The following is a 20,376-nucleotide window of genomic DNA, read 5'->3' as shown; positions in this document are numbered from 1 at the left end:
TAAAATTAGTCTTTTACTTTCACACCAACTGAACGTAAAGAACGTCTACATTTCCAGTAGCAGGTGCGGCTTCGATCTACTGGGCGAAAGAGCACAATTTATAAGGCGCTCGTTAAAAACCGAGAACGAAAATCCATCCTGAAGCCGCTTTATATTCAAATATATTCATAGCATTTCTTCTTATATAAAACGATTCTAAATCACATATTTACATGGGATACTGAAACAACATTATTTACAAAGCCGGCATTTGTCAATGTGCGTAATACATATATCGTACATGATGGAACGTTTTCTTTTTAGTTCAAACGTGAGCACGTTTCCCACGGATCACAACGTGGCCATCTGTAAGAGCTGCATTTTAAACTGCTGCGCGTGATGAGAGAGGGACGTGACTCGATCCACCATCTCCTGCACGGCTGGCGTGTTGGGGTAATGCAGGGCAGCTGCTTTCGTGGCTCCTACCACCGTTTTGAGCAACTCGCACAGCACGTTGCTCGAGTCCATCACCCGATTGGCCACTTCGGGCATCGTAGCTTGGCGCGACAGAGTGTCTCCGATAAATACAAGCTTATGTGCACTGAGGATGACGAATTTGGCGTGAGCGACGAAGATCCTCGGGGGCTGGCCGGCCCCCACGCAGCTGAAGAATGCGTCCACGGCGTTTAGCAAGGTCACAAAGTGCTGCTCGCACTGCTCTCCGTAGAAGGCCAGAAGCTGGCGGTCCCGCCCACATAAGTGAACTCCGCCTCCTGCGGAGGACGTGGAGGAAGAATCTGATGGGGAGGAGGAGCCTGTGGAGTGCTGATGTGAGATCCAGCGTGTGAAGTCGTTTTCTACAGGTTTGATCACCTCCCGCTCCAGCTGCTTAAACTGATTCAGCTAGGAGAAAGAGAAGAAGAAACAGAATGAAGTACATCCCATATTCTATTCTCACGTTCTTAATGGAATCGGCGGTAAAAGTCACCTGTTCCTGTCCCAGTTTGACCTTGCTCTGGTTCACGATGTTCTCCTTTTCTAAGAGTGCCTTCTGCTGACGCTCGAATTCCTCTTTTCCCTGCGGAAATGAAAGTCCTGTTCAATTCTCTACTGTAGTGCCTGCAGGAAAACTACAAACAGCCTTTGTGTTTTGTGTAGTGTGGATAACGTTTATGAGGTGGTATCAAAAAGGTTCAAGACTAGGTTTGTCCCAGGAACACTGGGGCGCTGTATTGCTGTGCAAGGGGACTATTTTGAAGGTGGTAGTGTGCAAACGTAGATAAATGAAGTACTTTCTTGTAAACAGGGCTCTTCTCGAAGCTTTTCACGCCACCTCGTATTAGAGAACATTAGAGCTTAAAATGCTTTTCTTTTTGACATGAGCAAACCGATAGACATCACCGAGTCTGGCATGAAATTGCTGCATCGAAAGAAAATAACTTTTCCCACCGTTCTCACCTGCAAATGGACGTAGTCATAATCCTCCATCCAACTTTTTACACACTGTTCGCTATCCTGAACCAGGGGGAATGGTTTGGTTTGGCTGTCGTAGCTCTCCTCTTCGATTGGGTTGCAGGTGAATGGATGAACAACGCCCTCTATGGGTGCCCTGCGGAACAGTAGCTCTGCATGGCTCCTTACTGTGGACATCAACTGCTTAGCATCGTCAGGAAGTGTGTGTGCCACCATAATAAAACGGTCCAGTTCGTCACTTTTGCTCTGCTGCTTTCCAGTCGCAAGAGCCCAGCTACTGTTCTCCAGGCTCTGTTGCAGGATCTGCTGCGAGTCCTCCAGCCTCTGCAGCTGCTTCCTCAGTTTGGAGTGCAGCACCGGGTCTGACAGAGTAGACGCGTTCGCTGAGGCACCTTTCCCAAAAGCAAGGAATTCGGCAAGAGCACCTCGAACGCGCTCCATTTTGGAGCGCAGTTCGTTAGCATAGCGCTCCATGAAGCCGTAAGTTCTCCAGCTGGGCGAGGAGGTCAAGGCTTTCAGAGAAGACAGGGACGATTCCAGGCCTTGCTGAATGTGGCTAAGCTTTTGCAAGGCACAATCTAGGTCCAGCACAAGACGGCCCTCTGCCGAAGAGCCGCCTGAAGACGAAGACGTGGACATGCTACTTCCTGTGCTGGAAAAAGAAAAGCGGTTCATGCCTTCACTCACATCAGCCACAGCACGAGAATCGGGGGGTGGGACATCATAGATACCCCTGTTACGATCCTGTTCCCTGCTCTGCGTTTGCTGCGGAATCCCACGTGGAATGTCGTATAAATCATGGGACGCTCCAGAGTTAATCTGGCTCGCTGGAATGTCGTACATGGCACTACTGCAGTTGCCTTGAGGGAAGTCATAGTTTGACTGGGCAGATTTAGACAGCGACATCGGCGGAACATCGTACACGCCCTCCATCTTCTTCTTGTGGGGCTGCGGAAAGTCATAATTGCCCTCTTCTTGATCGGCATTAGTTTTACCAGGTGGTACAGGATAAACCTGAGGAAATGGAAACGACATGAAGTCCATCATCAATGCACAAACAACAAGCAGAACAAAACACATCTCCAGCAGAAGCAGAAGTGTGGTCAGGTGTGATTTGTAAATGATTTGTAAAAAAAAAATGAGTAGAGAGAGATTGCTTACTTGCAAACGTTCTGGCATTATGGGGAGTCGGTTGTCGGCGAGTACGATTTGACCTCGCAATCGCTATACCTAATAATCGTTATTATCAATGCAGCCTAATAATATGTTACGATTTCCCCCACCAACCACATGCAAGCAAATGTTTTGATTTCAATGAAAATGAATATAAAAAAGTCATTCAGTAGTAATAATGCTGTTTTAATATGCGATACATCTGCTGAAAAGTGTTTGGTGAAAAACGAAATAATAATCCAGCATTGGGAGGCAAAATAACCACTGAAAATCATAATAAAATCTCCACAATAACACTGGTAGTCACGTGGCATTTTCTGTTACAGACCCCCATTGAAGAAAGGAAACATTATGTGGCCCTCATAGAAAAACGTTTGGGGACCCCGGTATAATACCTCTGCAGGGTATTCATGGACAGGTATGCGAGTGGGACATGGTGTGATTTTATGTGTTAAGTGGTCAGTGACTGTTTTAATTTTCCATTTTATAGCGAATTTAAAAAAGTTTTTCCCAGTCCACCTCCCATGACCTCATTTCCCGTCATTATCCAGAAGCCTGATCTGAGCATAGGGTTTGTCCAAACCATGGGAACAAGAAATAACCGGCGTGAACGTTGTAAGCGTTTTCAGCCAGGCTTGAAATCTGCCTTGTAGAGCGACTCACAAACCCTTTAATTAAAGGGGTCGCAAATAACAGGTTCTCGGCATTTCTTAATTTCTTGCAAACAAACTCGCGGCGTTGGGCTGCGCCGTGCTCCGAACAGCACGGAGGTATAAAAAAGGCAGTTATTTAAGTCTTTAACGGGGTCGGACTACATCACTGCTGGCAGGCAGAGGTCTCATTTAACAACCACAGGAAACGGATAAAAAAAAGACTATTTATTTTCTCCTACTGTTGGCGCTGAGATGTCGGAAAAAAGGGAGCATAGCGAATTCATCTACGCTGTAAACGCTTTTCTGCTAAACCATTAAATCTATCACGAGATTAAAACGTACCCCTTGTGATGGTGGTGGTATGTCGTACACCCCCTGATTCCTCGCTTCCTGCGTCGGAGGAATGTCGTAAAGACCCTGGGTTTGAGAACTTGCATGGTTTCCTTTCTTTTTCCCGGCAGGAATGTCGTACACCTGAAAAGTCAGAAAACACAACGCTGATCTGGCGATTGTTCATGAGAATCGCTGATGCCGGGCGTCAGAGACAGATGTGAACTTCACTCACCCCTTGAGTTCTCATCGGAGGAACGTCGTAGAGGTCTTGAGTGCTGCTGGAGGAAGGGTTAAACAAGTACGTCTGTCCGACTCGTGTCGGAGTCGTCACCTGAGAAAGAAAACAACGTCTTAGTCAAAATGATCATTACAAGGCAATTATGCTAGAAGTGTCTTCACAGTTTCCTCTAATGTGTTCAGACAGAGGAATGTTAGGAATTCCCTCTCTCCATGGCGTTCCGCTTGCACGCCGCTATTCCCTTCATGGGGTTCAGTTAAAGGACTAAAGAATCTGAACCACATGCAGGTTGTTAACCGGAGAGAACGGCGACCATCATGACGCAACACTCACACAAGCGAGGAGACAACATCCAGATGGTATTAATAACCAGGATCATCACACACTTGCTTGCGTGTGTGTGTGTGAGTGTGTGTTTAGGGACACATCAAATGCATTCCTACATATAACTCATCAGTTAAGAATGGTGAGGTCAGCTCAGACCACTGGAGCCTCGGGCCTGTTACTTTACCTCGGAGACTGAACCAGAACAAGATAAAACACACAACTCGTACAATGCTGGTATCAGTGAAGAACCAAGACACCATGTAAAATGGAAACACTTGGATGTATTGAGTGGATATATGGATGGATTGGACAGAGGGCAGTAAAAAGCCATCTGAGTTGGAAGCTCTGAACATACTGCTGGTGAAAGCAACACATTTGGATCAGACATTTGTTTGTCTCATTTTGTGTCCTTTTTTCACCTCAATGAGCCTCAGGTTCCTCTTTCTTAGCACCTCTCTGCCCTTTGAAAGCTGCTAATGATTAGGCTGGATAAATTGCAGTGAACACAGAGCATTACATGAGCTAGTATCGAAAAGCACCAAGACTAGTTTTGTAACATGTCAACAGATGGCAGCACAAGGTTGCACACATAGTCAAAGGGAGCACCGACATTCATAAGTCAGTGTGCCAAAAGATATCGTCCTGTGTACATCAGTCGCAGTGTAACTGGTGCTATTCTGACCACTGCCGTTACCGCGTCTGCTATTCTGACCACGTGTGTCACCGAGCTTTCCTCACACAAGGTTTCTGGCCGAAAACAACACGATTTCACTTCCACAATCACACTCCTCACCAGATTTGGCTCCTGCAAGCTTCACCCTCTTCCCGAAGATGAAGATGCAGCTCAAAGGTCGCTTTTTTGACACCGTTAGGGCGGTCCAGGTGCTCGACACACTTCGGAAATAAGAGGCGCTGTATTGGGGTTCAAGGGGACTATTTTGAAACGTAGATAAATAAAACTCTCTCTTGTTCTGATACCACCTCACATTCCGCAACCCAGTATCTCAGGCTTATTACCCTTCAGATATTAATAATGATAACGTGGCTCTACAATGACTCCATGGAACTGCCATAAAACAACGTGCAGGAGCTCCTTTTTATCGCAGCGCGTGCTCAGACTGGACACGTCTTGAAGCAGCAGAGAGAGTACAGGATTACATTACACATATCACATATCATGACTACGGCTTTGTGTGATTCTGGAGCAGGACATGAATTCTTTTGCATTTGATTCGACTCTGGAGTAGTCGTTAAAAACGGCAGCGTGAGCACCTCAGGGTGACCTTACTAATGATGAGGCTGGATTAAAACTGCATCGAACTGACTCTTATTAGTGAACTTTAACCAAAATGCCCTCATGGCACACGGAATACAGTTGAACAGGGTTGAATAACAAACCCGATCTATTTAGAGAGCAGTTGGGACACACATCCCATTAATGCAGGCAATTAAGTGGCAAATCCTCAGAGAACTCAGACGTCTCCGCCGGAAAAATGAGGAAGGAAACGCAACGTTTGTTTCCTTCTCCGTCAACAGACTCCTCGCGGATATTAAACTCGTACTGACCTGCTGTGGTGCAGTATTGGGGCTGGGGTGGGATGGGGGCAGTTGTTCACGTCAAGGCATTATCTATTTAGTTACTTGTGCTCTATCATAAAGATTGAGACCACTCGGCTTTTATTACGTGGGACCTGAACGAGATGTGACGCTGATCATTCTTCTACAGAAAGGCGTGGCTACTTATTGCCTACACTGATAACTCTTTATCGTTCCTTTATAGACAGTGATGATGGGCACCGATAACACTGATAGAAACGGACTTGCTAAGACACACTGACATTAAATCAAATCCCTGTGAACTAGTCTGCAATCTGCATGTACATTATAATGATTTGATGAAGACTGGTGGGTGTGACTGCGTTAGTGCTCGCAAAACAGGAAACGTTACGCAGTGGGCAAGAGCCCTGCTGAAAGCGAGAGTGTGAGTACAACTCCAGACATCATGAATGATCTCACACTGAAATCCTCATGCTCCAGAAAACCGAATTATCATGCAAATCTATAGAGATATTATAGCACTGAGAGCGAATTTAGCAGGAAATCCTCATCTGAGCTGCACCTTTCTCAAAGCCACACCTACGCAATGGTCGCAGATTAACTTCACCCCGTCTGTCGTGGTGAAAAACAGTGCGCCGCTAGACGCCGACACGCCCTGCAGCCTGACCTCATGCGTGCGAGGGCTGGAGTGGAAAACAGCAAACAAGCGCTCTGCTTCAGTGGCTGCAGTCTGGCTTTGGAAACTTGTCAAGTAAAAAAAAAAAGAAAACGCCAGCGACTGCACAACTTTCACATTCAGGCAAACCCGAAACGCTAGGATCATCAACAAGACACATGTCTCACAGTGGAAGGCAAAAGTGCAGACAGGAGCCAATTCTCCAGTATCATGGGTGCAGCAGTTTGAAACGGATCCGTCATCCCCTGTTTCGTACACGCGTCCTGTATATTTTCTATCAAACTTCTCAGAAAGTCGGACCACTGAGAGTAGCGGGTTTCTGTAACTGAAAAAGAAAAACCTGCGGAGCTCCAGAAAAGTCAGTAAATGTGAAATTGATTACAGATTTCCTTCTTGCGCACACTCACAAAACCTTGTTTTGTTGGACTTTCTGTGGTTTTCGGCTCAGACGGCTCAGATGCAGTGCGCTGAGATAAGAATAAGAGAGCTAAACATAATATGTGAAGGACTGAGGACACACCCAGGCTATTTCTGCTAGCTTAGCCCCCCTTTTCTACCAAATTTTTGCTCAGCGAAAATCTTCCTTACTTTTGACGGCATTCCGTCCACAGCCAGCACGCTCCTCTGTGGGACTTGGTAGACATCCTGGCAGGGGGGCACCTGGTAGATGCCTTGGGGAGTCTGGGGTCTCTGTTGCTGGTGAACTAGGTTTGGTGAAGATGTGGGAGTGGATGCTGTATTGCCCTCGAACATGGGGGCAATAAGAAGCTTGAGGCGGTTCCCCGGGGCGATGCCCTGACGCCCATGCAGCGAGCAGAGCCACCAGCCTTCCAGTCCTCCTGTGTTCTGCTCGATCACCGTCAGGATGTCACCTTTGCGGAATGCCAACTCCTCTGGGGACTCAGGCACGTTGTCATACAGTGCCTTCGCCATCTGGTTCTGCTGGACGAGAATAAATCAAACCAATCAGCATAAAGAATAAAAACTAATATTGCTATTTACTGGTTGGCGCTTGGTGTATCTACTGATCACCAACATACAGTTCAGCATCAGTTCACCATCAAGCTGAATATTTAGAGAGGAATAAACGATGAAGAAACTCCAGACTCGAACTCCGTAACTTGTCAGAACACCTGTGGTCTCATTCGCGTGATTTTTTCGCAATTAAACAAAAGAAGATTCATGCTAATTGTAATAGAAATCAATCAGTGTTTGAGTCATTAATATCATTCTATTTATAGATCAGTGTGCTGAGAGTCACATTTAAGTCTTTTCACATAAACTGAGGTGATTGTGATAAAAATAGTAATAGGAACATTATGTTTATAATAAATAATAGCACTTTTGATACTTAAGTACATTTAAAGGCAAAAACCTTTGTACTTTTACTCAAGTCATATTTTACTAAATCTATCTGTACTTTAACTCATGGTTTGTTTACTTCATCCACCATTGAAAACAATCATAAAAATAGCTCCAGCCAGGCGTGATGTGAGCAAAATGTCTGTCCTGAGGCCGTCACAACAAAAGTAATCCAACCACTAAGCCGCCTCCTTTAACTCCTTACCTTTTGCGCAACGTACCTATTTACAGAACAACCGAGAGCAAACTCCTTACAAATCACTTCTGATGAAAGTTAACGTGACGGTGCTTCTTTCTCGCATTCAGAGCGGTAAAACAGTTCCCACGTGAACCTCCCTGCCTGGCCTCCATTATCTCTGATCAGATATGTGGCTATTGTGTCAGGCTGGTTGTCTTGGTCACACACTAACACTTCGCATAACAACCACTTGCTCACAAAGACGTTAGTGAGCTCCAGCGTGACCCTGGAGGTCAACCACGACCAAACCCAGTGGTAATGTCAGCATGGCTCACACAGAACCTCAGACGGCACATGCTTGTGTACTGAAGCACTCGACTTTGACCCTGAAAACAAAATCTATTAGCTAAAAACTCAGGACGTTGCCTGAATACCCACACAACACTCATTATACAGCCTCAGCACATCACACACACCACATCGGTCACAGCCAGGACACAGTGTGTCGGATTCACCGTGTGCTAGTCAAACCTGGGCCTCCTGACACTTATCAGTGTAACATTGGGCTGATGGGAAGTTGGGAGATGTTTCACCATTATCATCACCACTGCACCATCATGACTTCATGCTCACACTCTATCGCATGAGCAGCACCCAGGTGGAAGTTTACAATGTGATCCAGTGTGAAGGAGTGGCGTGTAGTCGAGTCCTCACACTGCTTTCTTGCTTTTAGGAAATTCATGACTCATGTGGTTCTAAAGAAAGCATTTCCTGCTCTCACCACCCCCCCCGCCCCCAACCCCAGAGGCTGAACTTCGTCTAAACACAGCTGACTGCTGCACTTCTCCGGGTCACTTCACTTTACTAGGAATGTGAGTCAAATGTTTACTTATTCACGGACCAAATGCCCCTGAATTTGCACCAATGCTTCACACCTAAACATTACCTAAAGACCCGAATTCTCCCCAGTAAACCATACTCGCACATCAATCCAATATACAAATCTGTTCAAATGCCCTATATTCAGATTTCCCCAATTCCCCATACAAAACATACCACTGCCCAGAATTTGCCCTAAAGCCCCATACTCAAATAACAAACCACTGCCCAGAATTTTCCCTGATTTCCACATACTCAAATAACAAACCACTGCCCAGAATTTGCCCTAAAGCCCCATACTTAAATACCAAACCACTGCCCAAAAGCTGCCCTAAAGCCCCATAATCTAATAACAAACCAATGCACAGAATTTGCCCTGATTTTCCTATACCCAAATAACAAACCACTGCCCAGAATTTTCCCTGATTTTCCCATACTCAGAAACCAAACCAATGCCCAGAATTTGCCCTAAAGCCCCATACTCAAATACCAAACCACTGCCCAGACTTTGCCCTAAAGCCCCATACTCAAATAATAGACCACTGCCCAGAATTTGCCCTAAAGCCCCATACTCAAATACCAAACCACTGCCCAGACTTTGCCCTAAAGCCCCATACTCAAATAATAGACCACTGCCCAGAATTTGCCCTAAAGCCCCATACTCAAATAATAGACCACTGCCCAGAATTTGCCCTAAAGCCCCATACTCAAATACCAAACCACTACCCAGACTTTGCCCTAAAGCCCCATACTCAAACTCCAGGCGAATGTCCAGAATTTGCCCTAATTAATCCTTAATCTAACAGCAACCCAAATTCGTTCCCTCGGTCACCTGCTCCTTCAAAGCACAGAAAGCAGATGTTATGCCGTTTCTGGTGAAATGATGTAGGGTAACTGCTGCTCCGGCGTGGGCCTCAGGAAGGGGCGGGAGCATGAGCCAGCACATTCACTTGCCCTGGTTTCACATGAGTAAATATAGAAAATAATTATGGTAATGACGCTAAGAAAGACCTTGTGGCTTTTTGTACACCGAGCGAGCTTCCTGTTTAAACTCACACCATTTACTGATGCTTCATTGATGTCCTTCTCGACCGTTCAGAAGAGTGCAGCTGTACTTTTCATGGCGTTTGTGCTAAAGGATGCTACGTTCATCCCCAATCCATAAACACTTATCGACTGGAGATGAAGGAGAAATGACAGATTCTGACTTCTACATTATGTGACACAATCTGGGGTGTTTATTGTGTTTCTGCATCTATGTGTTTGAAAACTCCACCCATTTCCTCTGCAGTGTGAAGCAATGGCCGCCCCCTTACGCTTTTCATCAACATCCTGTGGGTGAAAAAAATCCCCAGCACCATTAATCATTTTGTGCATGAAGCAGTCAATGAAGTGAGCCCACAGTCCGAGACCGCAAACCTTCTCAACCCTCGCTTAATCAGATAAGCTATGGTGTTGCAGCTCCGGTGACTTCGACCACACGGTTTCAAAATGATTCGTCTCGACCAGCAGGATGGAGAGCAGATGGAGAGCTGACTTCCTGAAGACTATGAGAAAACTTCGAATCAAGTGACAGTGTGTGTTATCATGAGTCAGAGTAGAAGCTCAGTGATGTAGCTTGGAGCATAGGTTCCTCACAGCTTTTCTAAAAACTACAGCCAGAACTACAATTAATATTCTACAGAGGCTTATCTTAAGTAACATAATCTAGTTATCACACACACATCATGAACATCCTGTATATACACACACACACACACACACACCACAGCTACAGCCACAGATGCTCAGCAGACCAACAATGTGCTTAAATAATGTGATGCTATCATGTTAAACCCTAACTTTAAGGTGGTAATATGGGGTAAGAAATGACATCAAGGTGCCTGCTGAAGAATCTCAAGAAGACTGTGAGATGTTTTACCACATTATCTGGGTAAAGCTGCTTTGAGACAATTGTTTCAAAGTGCAATACACTTTAAATGTTTAAATGTACAAAAATGTTTCTCAGGAACGCAAATGTGGACCTGCACTTACATGTGGTTTTAGTGTGTGTGTGTGTGTGTGTGTGTGTGAGGGCCTCTAAAATAAAGGTGGGGGGAGATCACTGGTTGAAACCTGCTCTGTATGAATAGCTGTTGTTCTCAGTATGGAGAATGTGGGATGCCTGGAGAGAAGTGTTTTTATACCATGGTGCACACACACACACACACACACACACACACACACACACACACACACACACACACAATGAGCTAAGACTCTTCTTTCACACACACACACACTATATATAAATGAAAAAAAAAAATGATCACACACCAGTCATTTGGCCAGTGAACAAATGAATGAAACACACACACACACACACACACACACACACACACACACACACACACACTGCTTTCCCACTCGCGTCCTCCTAGTTTCCATTTATTCTTTTTTCTTTCCATAACCACCTCCCCTCCTCCTCCCGCTGTACCCCTTTTGCTTTAGAACAATATTTGCCTTCCTCTGCCTCTCTCGGCTTAAAGAGCAGGACATGCAACCTGAGTCTATACAGAGAAAGAGGGAGAGAGGGAGGGAAAGAGAAAGGGACAAAAAGGGAGTAGGAAAAAAAAAACCAGCAGAACTTTGCTTTACCTAATCACTGAGCGTTGTGGTCAAGAAGCTATTTCTGCCACGGTTATGCAAGCCTGAAAAGGGGTGGTGTGAGGGGCTGGGAATGAGTGCGCACATGTGTGTGTGTGTGTGTGTGTGTGTGTGTGTGTGTGGAGGCAGGGGCCTCTCTTCCCCCCTTTTTGCTGAGAGGAAAAATAGTTGTGTTAAAAGCTTCTAAAGTACAGCAAATTCTAGAGACAGCAGAGCATCAGATGGAGTTTTGCAGAGTAACTCTGGTCTTCCTGCACCACTTCAACCCTGAGGGGATGAAGATCACAGACAGGAAGAACCTCACAGCCTACCTGGACACCTGCTGGAAGACATGAGTACGAGCTGGCCTGAAGCTGACCTCTGAGGAGTAGGAGTTCACCGGTGTGTGTGTGTGTGTGTGTGTGTGTGTATGTGTGTGTTTTCTTGAGTCAGTGGTGAAGCTAGTGTCTCAAAAAAACCACCTCACCTGAATCTCTGTAATCCAGCAATGAAGATCTCAGGGTTATGATGATGTGACAGTGGAACCCTCAGCACTGATATTGTACTATATATATATATATATATATGAGGTGGTTAAGATATTGGACTTTGCATCAGAAGGTCACTAGTTCGAATCCCAGCACGGACAAGCTACTCAGCTGAATCGAGTGCTCAGTTGTGCGTACAAAACTACAATATACTACACCATAATGTACTATATACTATACAACACGACACAAACTACAACATCCTCCAGTATACTATACAATATTACAGTTATAAATCACTTGTAGTTATGTTATAGATCAGGGGTCCCCAAACTACAGGCTGAATACGCCCCCACATGTTGAACGGCCCCCTGAACAATGCTACCAGCTATCAGCATAAATCCTCACCAATAATTTGTTTTTGCACGTGAGACTGTGCGCTGCACGAAGAGCGCCATATTCATATTAATTCGATTTAGACTTAAATATACTATAGCTATATATACTATATAAGATTTATTAATGAATATATATTTATTTCCTTCGGCACATTTCGATCATTCAGTATTGTACTGTTCATACATACATGTGATGCTGTGATTGGCTGGTGCCACTTGATTGATGGAGTGTCTGCCCCGCCCACTTGAAGAGCACAGATAGCAAAATATTTCTGGTCTCAATCTCTGGTGTCTAAATTACCCTGAAGCAAATATTTAAAGAAATGATGCATCGTTGTAGTTGTAACTTTCTGAATCATTGATCGCTGACGTCACTCTTCACTGAAGAAACGAGAACTTGAGATGTGGTTTGCATGCTCTCCTCATGATCACAGGGGTTTCCTCAGGCTTCTCTATTTTCCTTCCACTCTCCTGCAGGAGAACCAGCTCCACTAAACCCCTGACCATGATAAAGCAGACCAGGATGAAGCAGTATTTTGCCCTTTTTGGTCTAAAGACACAGACCCTAAATCCAAAGCAAATGCATCTAATATCAAATCTCAGAGATCGAGAGAGAAAGAGGGAGAAAGAGAAAGAAAGTTGAGACACACTGCAATACAGTAGAGGAAACCAAAGAAGCAGATCTGAGCTCAGCTCTTCGTCTCCTGCCAACTGCCCCACATTCTCCAGATAGTGTGAAGCAGACAAAAGCATTCCATTCAGCTTGAGCACCATAGTAGGAAGTGAAGCTTCCCATACGCTCGGGAGAAAATGTAAACGATGGGAACGCTACACTCGGAGGCCGAGTTGTGAATGAAAGTACCCTCCTCCTCTTTATAAGGATCCAGACCCACATTCTTCTTCATGGTGTGTGTGTGAGTGTGTGTGTGTGTGTGTGTGTGTGTGTGTGTGTGTGTGTGTGTGTGTGCGTGGGTTTTAGCTTTCGCATGAAAGTTGCGTTACTCACCTGGCTCTCAGAGTTGAAGGGGTAAAGGTCACGTCACTATACCCTACGCTACACCCTAACAGATTGTACATGCGCATGCAGGCGACTGAGGTTCTCGCTATTGTCGTGTTCCTCATCACTCACACTCTGGTGCGTTGAGGTCAAGATGGAGGAGGAGAAGAAAGTGGAGATAAATAAAGCTGTGTGTTAAAAGAACAGGACCGGAGGTGATATTTATATGATGGAGCTCAGGGTCACCCCACAGTCCAATCTCTGAGCGTCCGATCTTTAACAAGGTCACAGTCAGACAAGTTTTGTACAGAATAAATAGGAAACAGAGAGAACGAGAGGAACTTTCATGAAATCACTTTTTCTTTGAAACAATACAGTATATGGCACTTTATGACGACACAACATCCAATCAGAGACGGAGAAACTGTGACCTCATCAACTTACTTTATACTTCATGGTGTATCCGTTACTCCTGCGCTCCGCACTCCAGGAAGGAAAATATCCAGTAAAGGAATTATAGAATTAACACAAAAATAAATCAATAATAACACTCAACCACTACACAGTCATTCTTCTGCTCGTTGTTGTTTTTTTGGTAGGACTTTATAGCTGTATTCCTCTCCACATCCGCGCGTGTCCGCTGCGCGTCTCAACACTCACTGAGCCTCCGACGGGAAGGAGCGCGCGACGTGCAACGATTATTAACATAACACGCTTTCTATTGGTCGAATACAAGCCATTTATTTGCATATCGCTCAGCTCCATTGGTCGAGTGTAAAAACAGACCCCGCCCACTCCTGATGATGTAAGGGAGTTGAATTAGTGATGGGAAGATCGGATCATTTTAGCGACTCGGTTCTGTGAATCAAAATGAACGAATCTTTTTTTTTTTTTGTCATTTCGTTCATTTCGTTTTTTTGATCAGAAATAAAATATAATTCAAAGTCATATATTCAATTAATAGACTCTCCAACACGTCTACATACACCAACTCTGACTATAGTTCCAATAATAGAAATATGACAATGCAGCTAAGGAAAAATGATAATAAACAGAACGAGGAGCTTCACCTCTTATTGATAGTTCTTTAGTCACGTGACTCCCATAAATACCGTCACAATTAAAGATTCAGACCAAAACAATCCTGATCCAGACGACTCAATTCTGTTTTCAGTGTAATGTACTGCATAGCGCCTATGGGAGATGAACTACTTCAACGACTCTGAACAACGAAAATGAACAAATAATTCATGAATAAACCATCACTAGAGCTCACACTTTTCCAGGACGATCAAAAGTGAGGTGTTGCAGGTAATTATGACTTCAGATTGACTCACAGGTTTATATATATATAAATATATCTCAGTGGTTGTCTACGCATTTCACACCTTGGCCTAAATTGAGCCACCTCTTTATCCCATCAATATGACTTCACGTTTACAGAACCCATTAGTATTATAGAAAAACACAGTAGAACAGAGCGCTGCATCACACACAGTGAGAACGTGAGTCATCACTAAAGCAAGAAAACCGATGAACACAATTCAACACGTCTCCTTTCACTGTAGCCGCAACTGTGCATTTACTTCATTCGAATCACCCTGTGCATTGTTTCTGTTCATTACGGTGTTCATGGGGATTTGAAAGGAAGGCAAATTGTGTGTTTTTGTGCGAACTCTACAGGAAACAACCGTTCAACCTTTTCTCATGATTTCCAGCTTTTCTTAAAAAGTCCGTCACAATAGATTTGTGCAGTTTACTACAGATACGGTTTGCGAGCTCTGACTAGTGCGCGCTCTGACCATCCCGATCGAAAGGATGTGAAAATGCTGACGTTTGAACACCTGCTTGAAATCTGAGTGGACAGAAACTCAGACGCGAACTTGAAATGAAAGGATGGGATTTGACTATTAGCAGTAGCCAAAAGCAATTCTCTTAATTTCTTCAACATATTTACCTGACAATTTCCGAAGTAGATCATATCAGGTCACCGTGGACACACACACACACACACACACACACACACACACACACACACACACACACACACACACCCTGGGGACATTTTAGTCACTTATAATCTTCATGATATGGGTGCTGGTAGGAAACTTGAGAAACTTGAGGAAATAACCGACCCAAACGCAAGGCTTAGACTGATATCATAATAATCAACATTTTCACAGTTTCTTAGCTGAATATATTATTGTATGAATTAGATGAATTACCTCCTGTGCTCCTCTTGTGATTGATCAGATGTTGATGACCTGAGCGCTTTTTCTCTCTGTCTGCTTATATTTAGGATATAAGCTCTAGATGATCCAACACGACATCTGAGCCACACAGGATGCAGAAGAGGAAGATCTGCTCAAAGGTACAATTTTAAAGTTACGTGTCTTTCGCTCGAAATTATCTATTAACTTCCATAATTTTTACAGAATCATATTAATGAATACGCCCAGAAACCTTTTTGGTAGATCTTCATGGACAGCATATGTGATGCATAATGGTGCTGCAGAGTGAAATGTCTGAGGCGTCTTCAAGCTGTGAGGAAACACCCAGACATGTGAGGAGGAAGCAGGAAGGCAGTGTATCCGCACTGCACAAAAGTGTGACCATATTTGTGTTTTTCTGTAATCGTTATGACAAGATGAAATTATTGTGGACGAGTTCTTCATACAAAAAACGAGTGGAACTGTGTCAACTCTGCCTGTCTCTGGCACGTGACATCACCAGGCTTCTTTGTTTCGGGAAAACACTGATGCCTTCTGACAAAAAGACAACACCAAGCGTTCATCAGCGCTCCAGCCACAGCTGCGAACACACACATACACCGCTTTGTGTAGCAAAATCATTCGTTACATTAATAAAGTCGTTCATTCTTCTTAGGTAATGGTCAGGATCACGCCGGATCCAGAACGAGAATCCCGTCAAGACTTGGAGATTCACCCAAGAATCATCATCTATTCTATCATCTGACCATCTACTATACGTCTGCTCTTCCGCTCTCTCTCTGAAGGACGGTGTAGGAATGGAAGTAGAGCCCCAGTACAGTGGTGGTTAATGTTCAGCACACAACCATCGTCTACTTGATGCTTCCATAACAACGAGCTCTTCTGCCAGAGAATGTGTGGTCGTGCTGCAGCACAGTGTTCAGTTTCAGACGAAGCAAAAAAGTCTGCTGAAGAAAACACACTGCGTTTCACTACAGAATCAGCTGTAAACATGCACTGAGAAGTCTACATTCCTCAACGTTGTGTGTGTGTGTGTGTGTGTGTGTGTGTGTGTGTGTGTGTTTGTGTGAGATCAGTGGCCTTAGGCAGATTTTAAGCCCCTTTAAAGACTCTCACAAACTTTTAGCAGACAGATTTAAAGACCAACTCCCCCTGAAATCTCCCACTGCTGTCTGTCTGTCTGCCTGCTGGGTCGATCTGTTTGTCTGAATGCCTGCTTGTCTGTCTGTTTTCTACTTGCTTGTATCTCTGCCTGCCTGTCTGTCTGTTTGCCTGCCTGTCTGTCTGTCTGTCTGTCTGTCTGTCTGCTTGTTTGTCTGTTTGTCTGTTTTTCTACCTGCTTGTATCTCTGCCTGCCTGCCTGCCTGTCTGTCTGTCTGTCTGTCTGTCTGTTTGCCTGCATGTTTCTGTTTGTTTGTCTGCCCGCTTGTCTGTCTGTCTACTTGCCTCACTGCCTGTCTTTCTGCCTGCTTGTATCTCTGCCTGCCTGTCTGTCTGTTTGCCTGCTTGTTTGTCTGCCTGTCTGTCTGTCTGTCTGTCTGTCTGTCTACCTGCCTACCTGTATCTCTGCCTGTCTGTCTGAATGCCTCTTTTTCTCGCTCAGTTTGCTGTAGAAATGCCACACATCTAAAGCACTGCAGAATAAAGGGGTCATAAATATGACCTTCACACAAGCCTCCTTTCATTAAGATTTCAGACTCAAATAAAAAAAAATAAAACAGACATAATACCACAGTCACAGTTCAGGAGAATTTATAAAACAGTCAAAAGAGAACAAAAACCAGGTTGTGAACAACAGAAAGTGTACTGTATACCTCACAGCTGTTTTGTGAATGAGAGTCTCTTTTAAAACATGTGTGTGAGTGTGCGTGTGGTTGTGTGTTTTTAAAAATGGCTTTGCTACAAAGCAGCTTTAAAGAAATCTGAATAATTATCCATAATTATGTCTAATGAGCAAACCAGAGGTGATGATGCCAAGGACAAACACAATATGATGAAGAAACCTTGAGAAGAACCAGACGCAAAGGGAATCCATCCTCATCTGGGAGCCAGATTCCTCAGTATACTACACACACACACACACACACACACACACACACACACACACACACACACACACACGCACACACAGTGCTGAGTGTGTTGGAAAGATCTTCAGTAGAAGTATCAGGGTTCATCCAGGATGCACTGAGGGATTCTCTCCTGTAGAACGTCAAGATGGATCATGCAGATGTGGAACATAGTGTTTGATTAGTGCCAATATCTTTTTCCCAACAAAACATGTAATGCATGCTCTTCTTCTTCTTCTTCTTCTTCTTCTTCAGGACTATTGTTCTCTGTTAGTCTTCCTATTTACTTGAATTCAGTCTCCATACTTTACCTTTGGTTTTCTCCGTCTCACCACTAGAGGTGTGTTTGAACATCTGGATAACTTCTTTTGTACAGTACATGAGCAAAGATCTCAAACCCCTCACCCAATCTGTCTACAGGTTGCCAGAAAATGACATTAGCAATATCCAGAGTCGCTCTGAAGCAAATACATTTACATTCACAGCATTTAGCAGACGTCCGTGTCCAGAGCCACCTACAAAAGTGTCTCTATCAATGAATAAATCTACACTGGTACACTAGATTGCAAACTGAAGATAAATAACAGCAACGAATATGGTGCTGTTCATAAAGATAATGTTCATAATGTGTTTTGGCCCCCACCACCACCACCGGGGAACAAACTCTCACCAAAATAACCTGAAACCATCCAAAATCGATCATCGCACCTTATCTGCAACAACAACAACAACAGAAACATGTCCTGCTCGGAGATGGATTATGGATTTTTTCCAGCCGAGGTGCACTGTGTGAGGAAACATCTCCTTCTTCACAGTGTGTACAGAAAAACACTATTCACAAACATCTTTGTGGTGCTGAATCATGACTCTTTCTTCAACCAAAGATCTTTAATGGAATTCCAAAAGTATTGGAGTGTGTAGTTTATGATAGGTCTGCAAAAACTGCTGAGGTTGCCCTTTCCTCTTTCCGACGTTCTCTGGGGATGGTTTTACATTAACGACCTGGAGATCCATGTGTTTATCTGTGTAAAGCTGCTTTGAGACTATGTTCATTCCTTATAGTGAAGCAAGTTACATTTACAGTTTTTCTAATATCAGAAATTTAATTCTCAAAATTATTTTTTCTAAAACTTTAGTCATTTGTGCTCATCATAAGAACATTTCTTGCTGCTTTGATTGAATTGCGAACGCTTTTGTACATTAATTTAATGGATTGTGTGGAGTGTCTGCTGTTTCCTACATTATCAGTTGTTTATGGTTATGTTGATCAAAATATATTCTACTGGTTTTACCTGAATAGTTTTTACCCCAAAACATCTCAGCATCAGTTCACTGTATGAGCCATTGAATGGAAAATGGTTAAACCAGTTGTCATCATCCGTCATGTAAAATTTCTATTCAACTTTTTATTGTGTAAATGTGTTGAATTACTGAAATGTGCAGATGAATCTTGAACGTCACTAATGAAGGCGAGTGAACTTCATCAGATCAACCAATAATCAACCAGTTCTCTAAAACAGGTCAAAGGTGAATCTCGTGAAACTTCAGTTGGAGAGTGAATACAGTCAGAGCAAAAAATTGGATGAAGAACTAAGAAACAAATTAATATCAATCAAATATACAATCAAATAAATACATTTGTGCTGCTGAAATTCATAGATGCCAAACAGAAGAAAGTAAAATGTTATGCTTTTGTAATATTCGTAACCCAAACGGTAGTTTATATCAAGGGTCAGAAACTCTTGTGGAACACGATGCATGGCTAGTTTCTGTTAGTGAAATGTGGGTGTGACTGAGTGACTGGATGTGAGGACCCAAATGCAGGATGTCACAGGGGTATGGAGAAAACAAGCTTTAATATGAAAAAAATGGAGCAAAGGGGCAAAGGCAAAAACAGCCCAAAAACAGTCCAGGGTCAAAACACAAAAACAAAAACCAAAACAGCCAAAAAAATCTAAAAACCAGCAAACAGAACACCATAGGCAGCAGAAACAAAAACCAAAAAAACAGTCCAGAGTTAACTAGGGAGGTAGAGCAGACCAGGGGTTAGGAAAAAGAACAGGAGCAGGAGCAGGAACAGGAGCAGGAGCAGGAGTAGGAACAGGAGCAGGAGCAGGGACAGGAACAGGAACAGGAAGAAACAGGAGCAGGAGCAGGAACAGGAGCAGGAGCAGGGGTTAGGAACAGGAGCAGGAGCAGGAACAGGAGCAGGGGTTAGGAACAGGAGCAGGAGCAGGAACAGGAGCAGGGGTTAGGAACCCCTGTTCCTAGGAACAGGAGCAGGAGCAGGAACAGGAACATGAGCAGGAGCAAGAACAGGAGCAAATATCCAGAGCAGACAGAGTGGCACGAATAATCCCAGGGACTTTAGGAAGCCGGTGAGATAATCTAGCCCTGAGCTAAAGTTTTGTGTCTTTAAATACTGGGAAGCATGGGAAAAACTGGAGATCAGACATCAAGAAACACTGAAACTGTGCAGCATCATAATGAAAACATGACTAAACATTTTGACGATCTTTTTTTGTGAACAATGTCAAAGAGACTTTTCATTCGAATGGGGATGAGCTGTTTATTCACACAAATACTTAATTTTGAGAGATGAACTGAGGATTTAGAGGGAAATACAGGCTTTTGAATGAAGTCCAATGTATTGTGCTGTTCGTACACATTGTTTTGAGAAATTCACTTCCTGGTTTGCAAATATTGAGGATGATTCGACAAAATGCTCCAAAGCAGCTGA

General features: G+C 43.9%; 1 protein-coding gene across 4 annotated transcripts; it reads right to left on the bottom strand.

Annotated features, from left to right (window-relative positions):
* nedd9 (neural precursor cell expressed, developmentally down-regulated 9) lies at positions 1–15,663 on the bottom strand. 4 transcript variants are annotated; one of them, XM_046835094.1, is made up of 7 exons: positions 15,562–15,663; positions 6,998–7,351; positions 3,844–3,942; positions 3,621–3,752; positions 1,438–2,466; positions 968–1,057; positions 1–882 (listed from the first exon to the last, which is right to left on the bottom strand). In XM_046835094.1, the coding sequence occupies exons 2-7, from the start codon at positions 7,340–7,342 to the stop codon at positions 331–333; spliced, it is 2,247 nt and encodes a 748-aa protein (XP_046691050.1). In that variant the 5' UTR covers positions 7,343–7,351; positions 15,562–15,663; the 3' UTR covers positions 1–330. The 4 variants fall into 4 exon arrangements, with proteins under 4 accessions (XP_046691050.1, XP_046691049.1, XP_046691046.1 ...); XM_046835093.1 differs by having other exon boundaries at positions 6,998–7,348; positions 15,562–15,633; XM_046835090.1 differs by lacking the exon at positions 15,562–15,663 and adding an exon at positions 13,781–14,014.
* Between the last annotated feature and the right edge of the window lie 4,713 nt (positions 15,664–20,376).

Source organism: Silurus meridionalis, chromosome 22, assembly GCF_014805685.1.
Source record: "Silurus meridionalis isolate SWU-2019-XX chromosome 22, ASM1480568v1, whole genome shotgun sequence".
Lineage (NCBI taxonomy): Eukaryota > Metazoa > Chordata > Actinopteri > Siluriformes > Siluridae > Silurus > Silurus meridionalis.
Note: the sequence above shows the minus strand (reverse complement) of the source record. Positions and strands in the feature narration are given on the sequence as shown.

What these genes read in the sequence shown, in the direction of transcription:
- nedd9 (XM_046835090.1), bottom strand. An exon ending in TACCACCACCATCACAAGGG is followed by an intron (nt 2,467 to 3,620) that starts GTACGTTTTAAT and finishes CCATTTCCTCAG; the next exon opens with GTTTATCCTGTACCACCTGG. An exon ending in ATGACTACGTCCATTTGCAG is followed by an intron (nt 1,058 to 1,437) that starts GTGAGAACGGTG and finishes TCATTTCCGCAG; the next exon opens with GGAAAAGAGGAATTCGAGCG.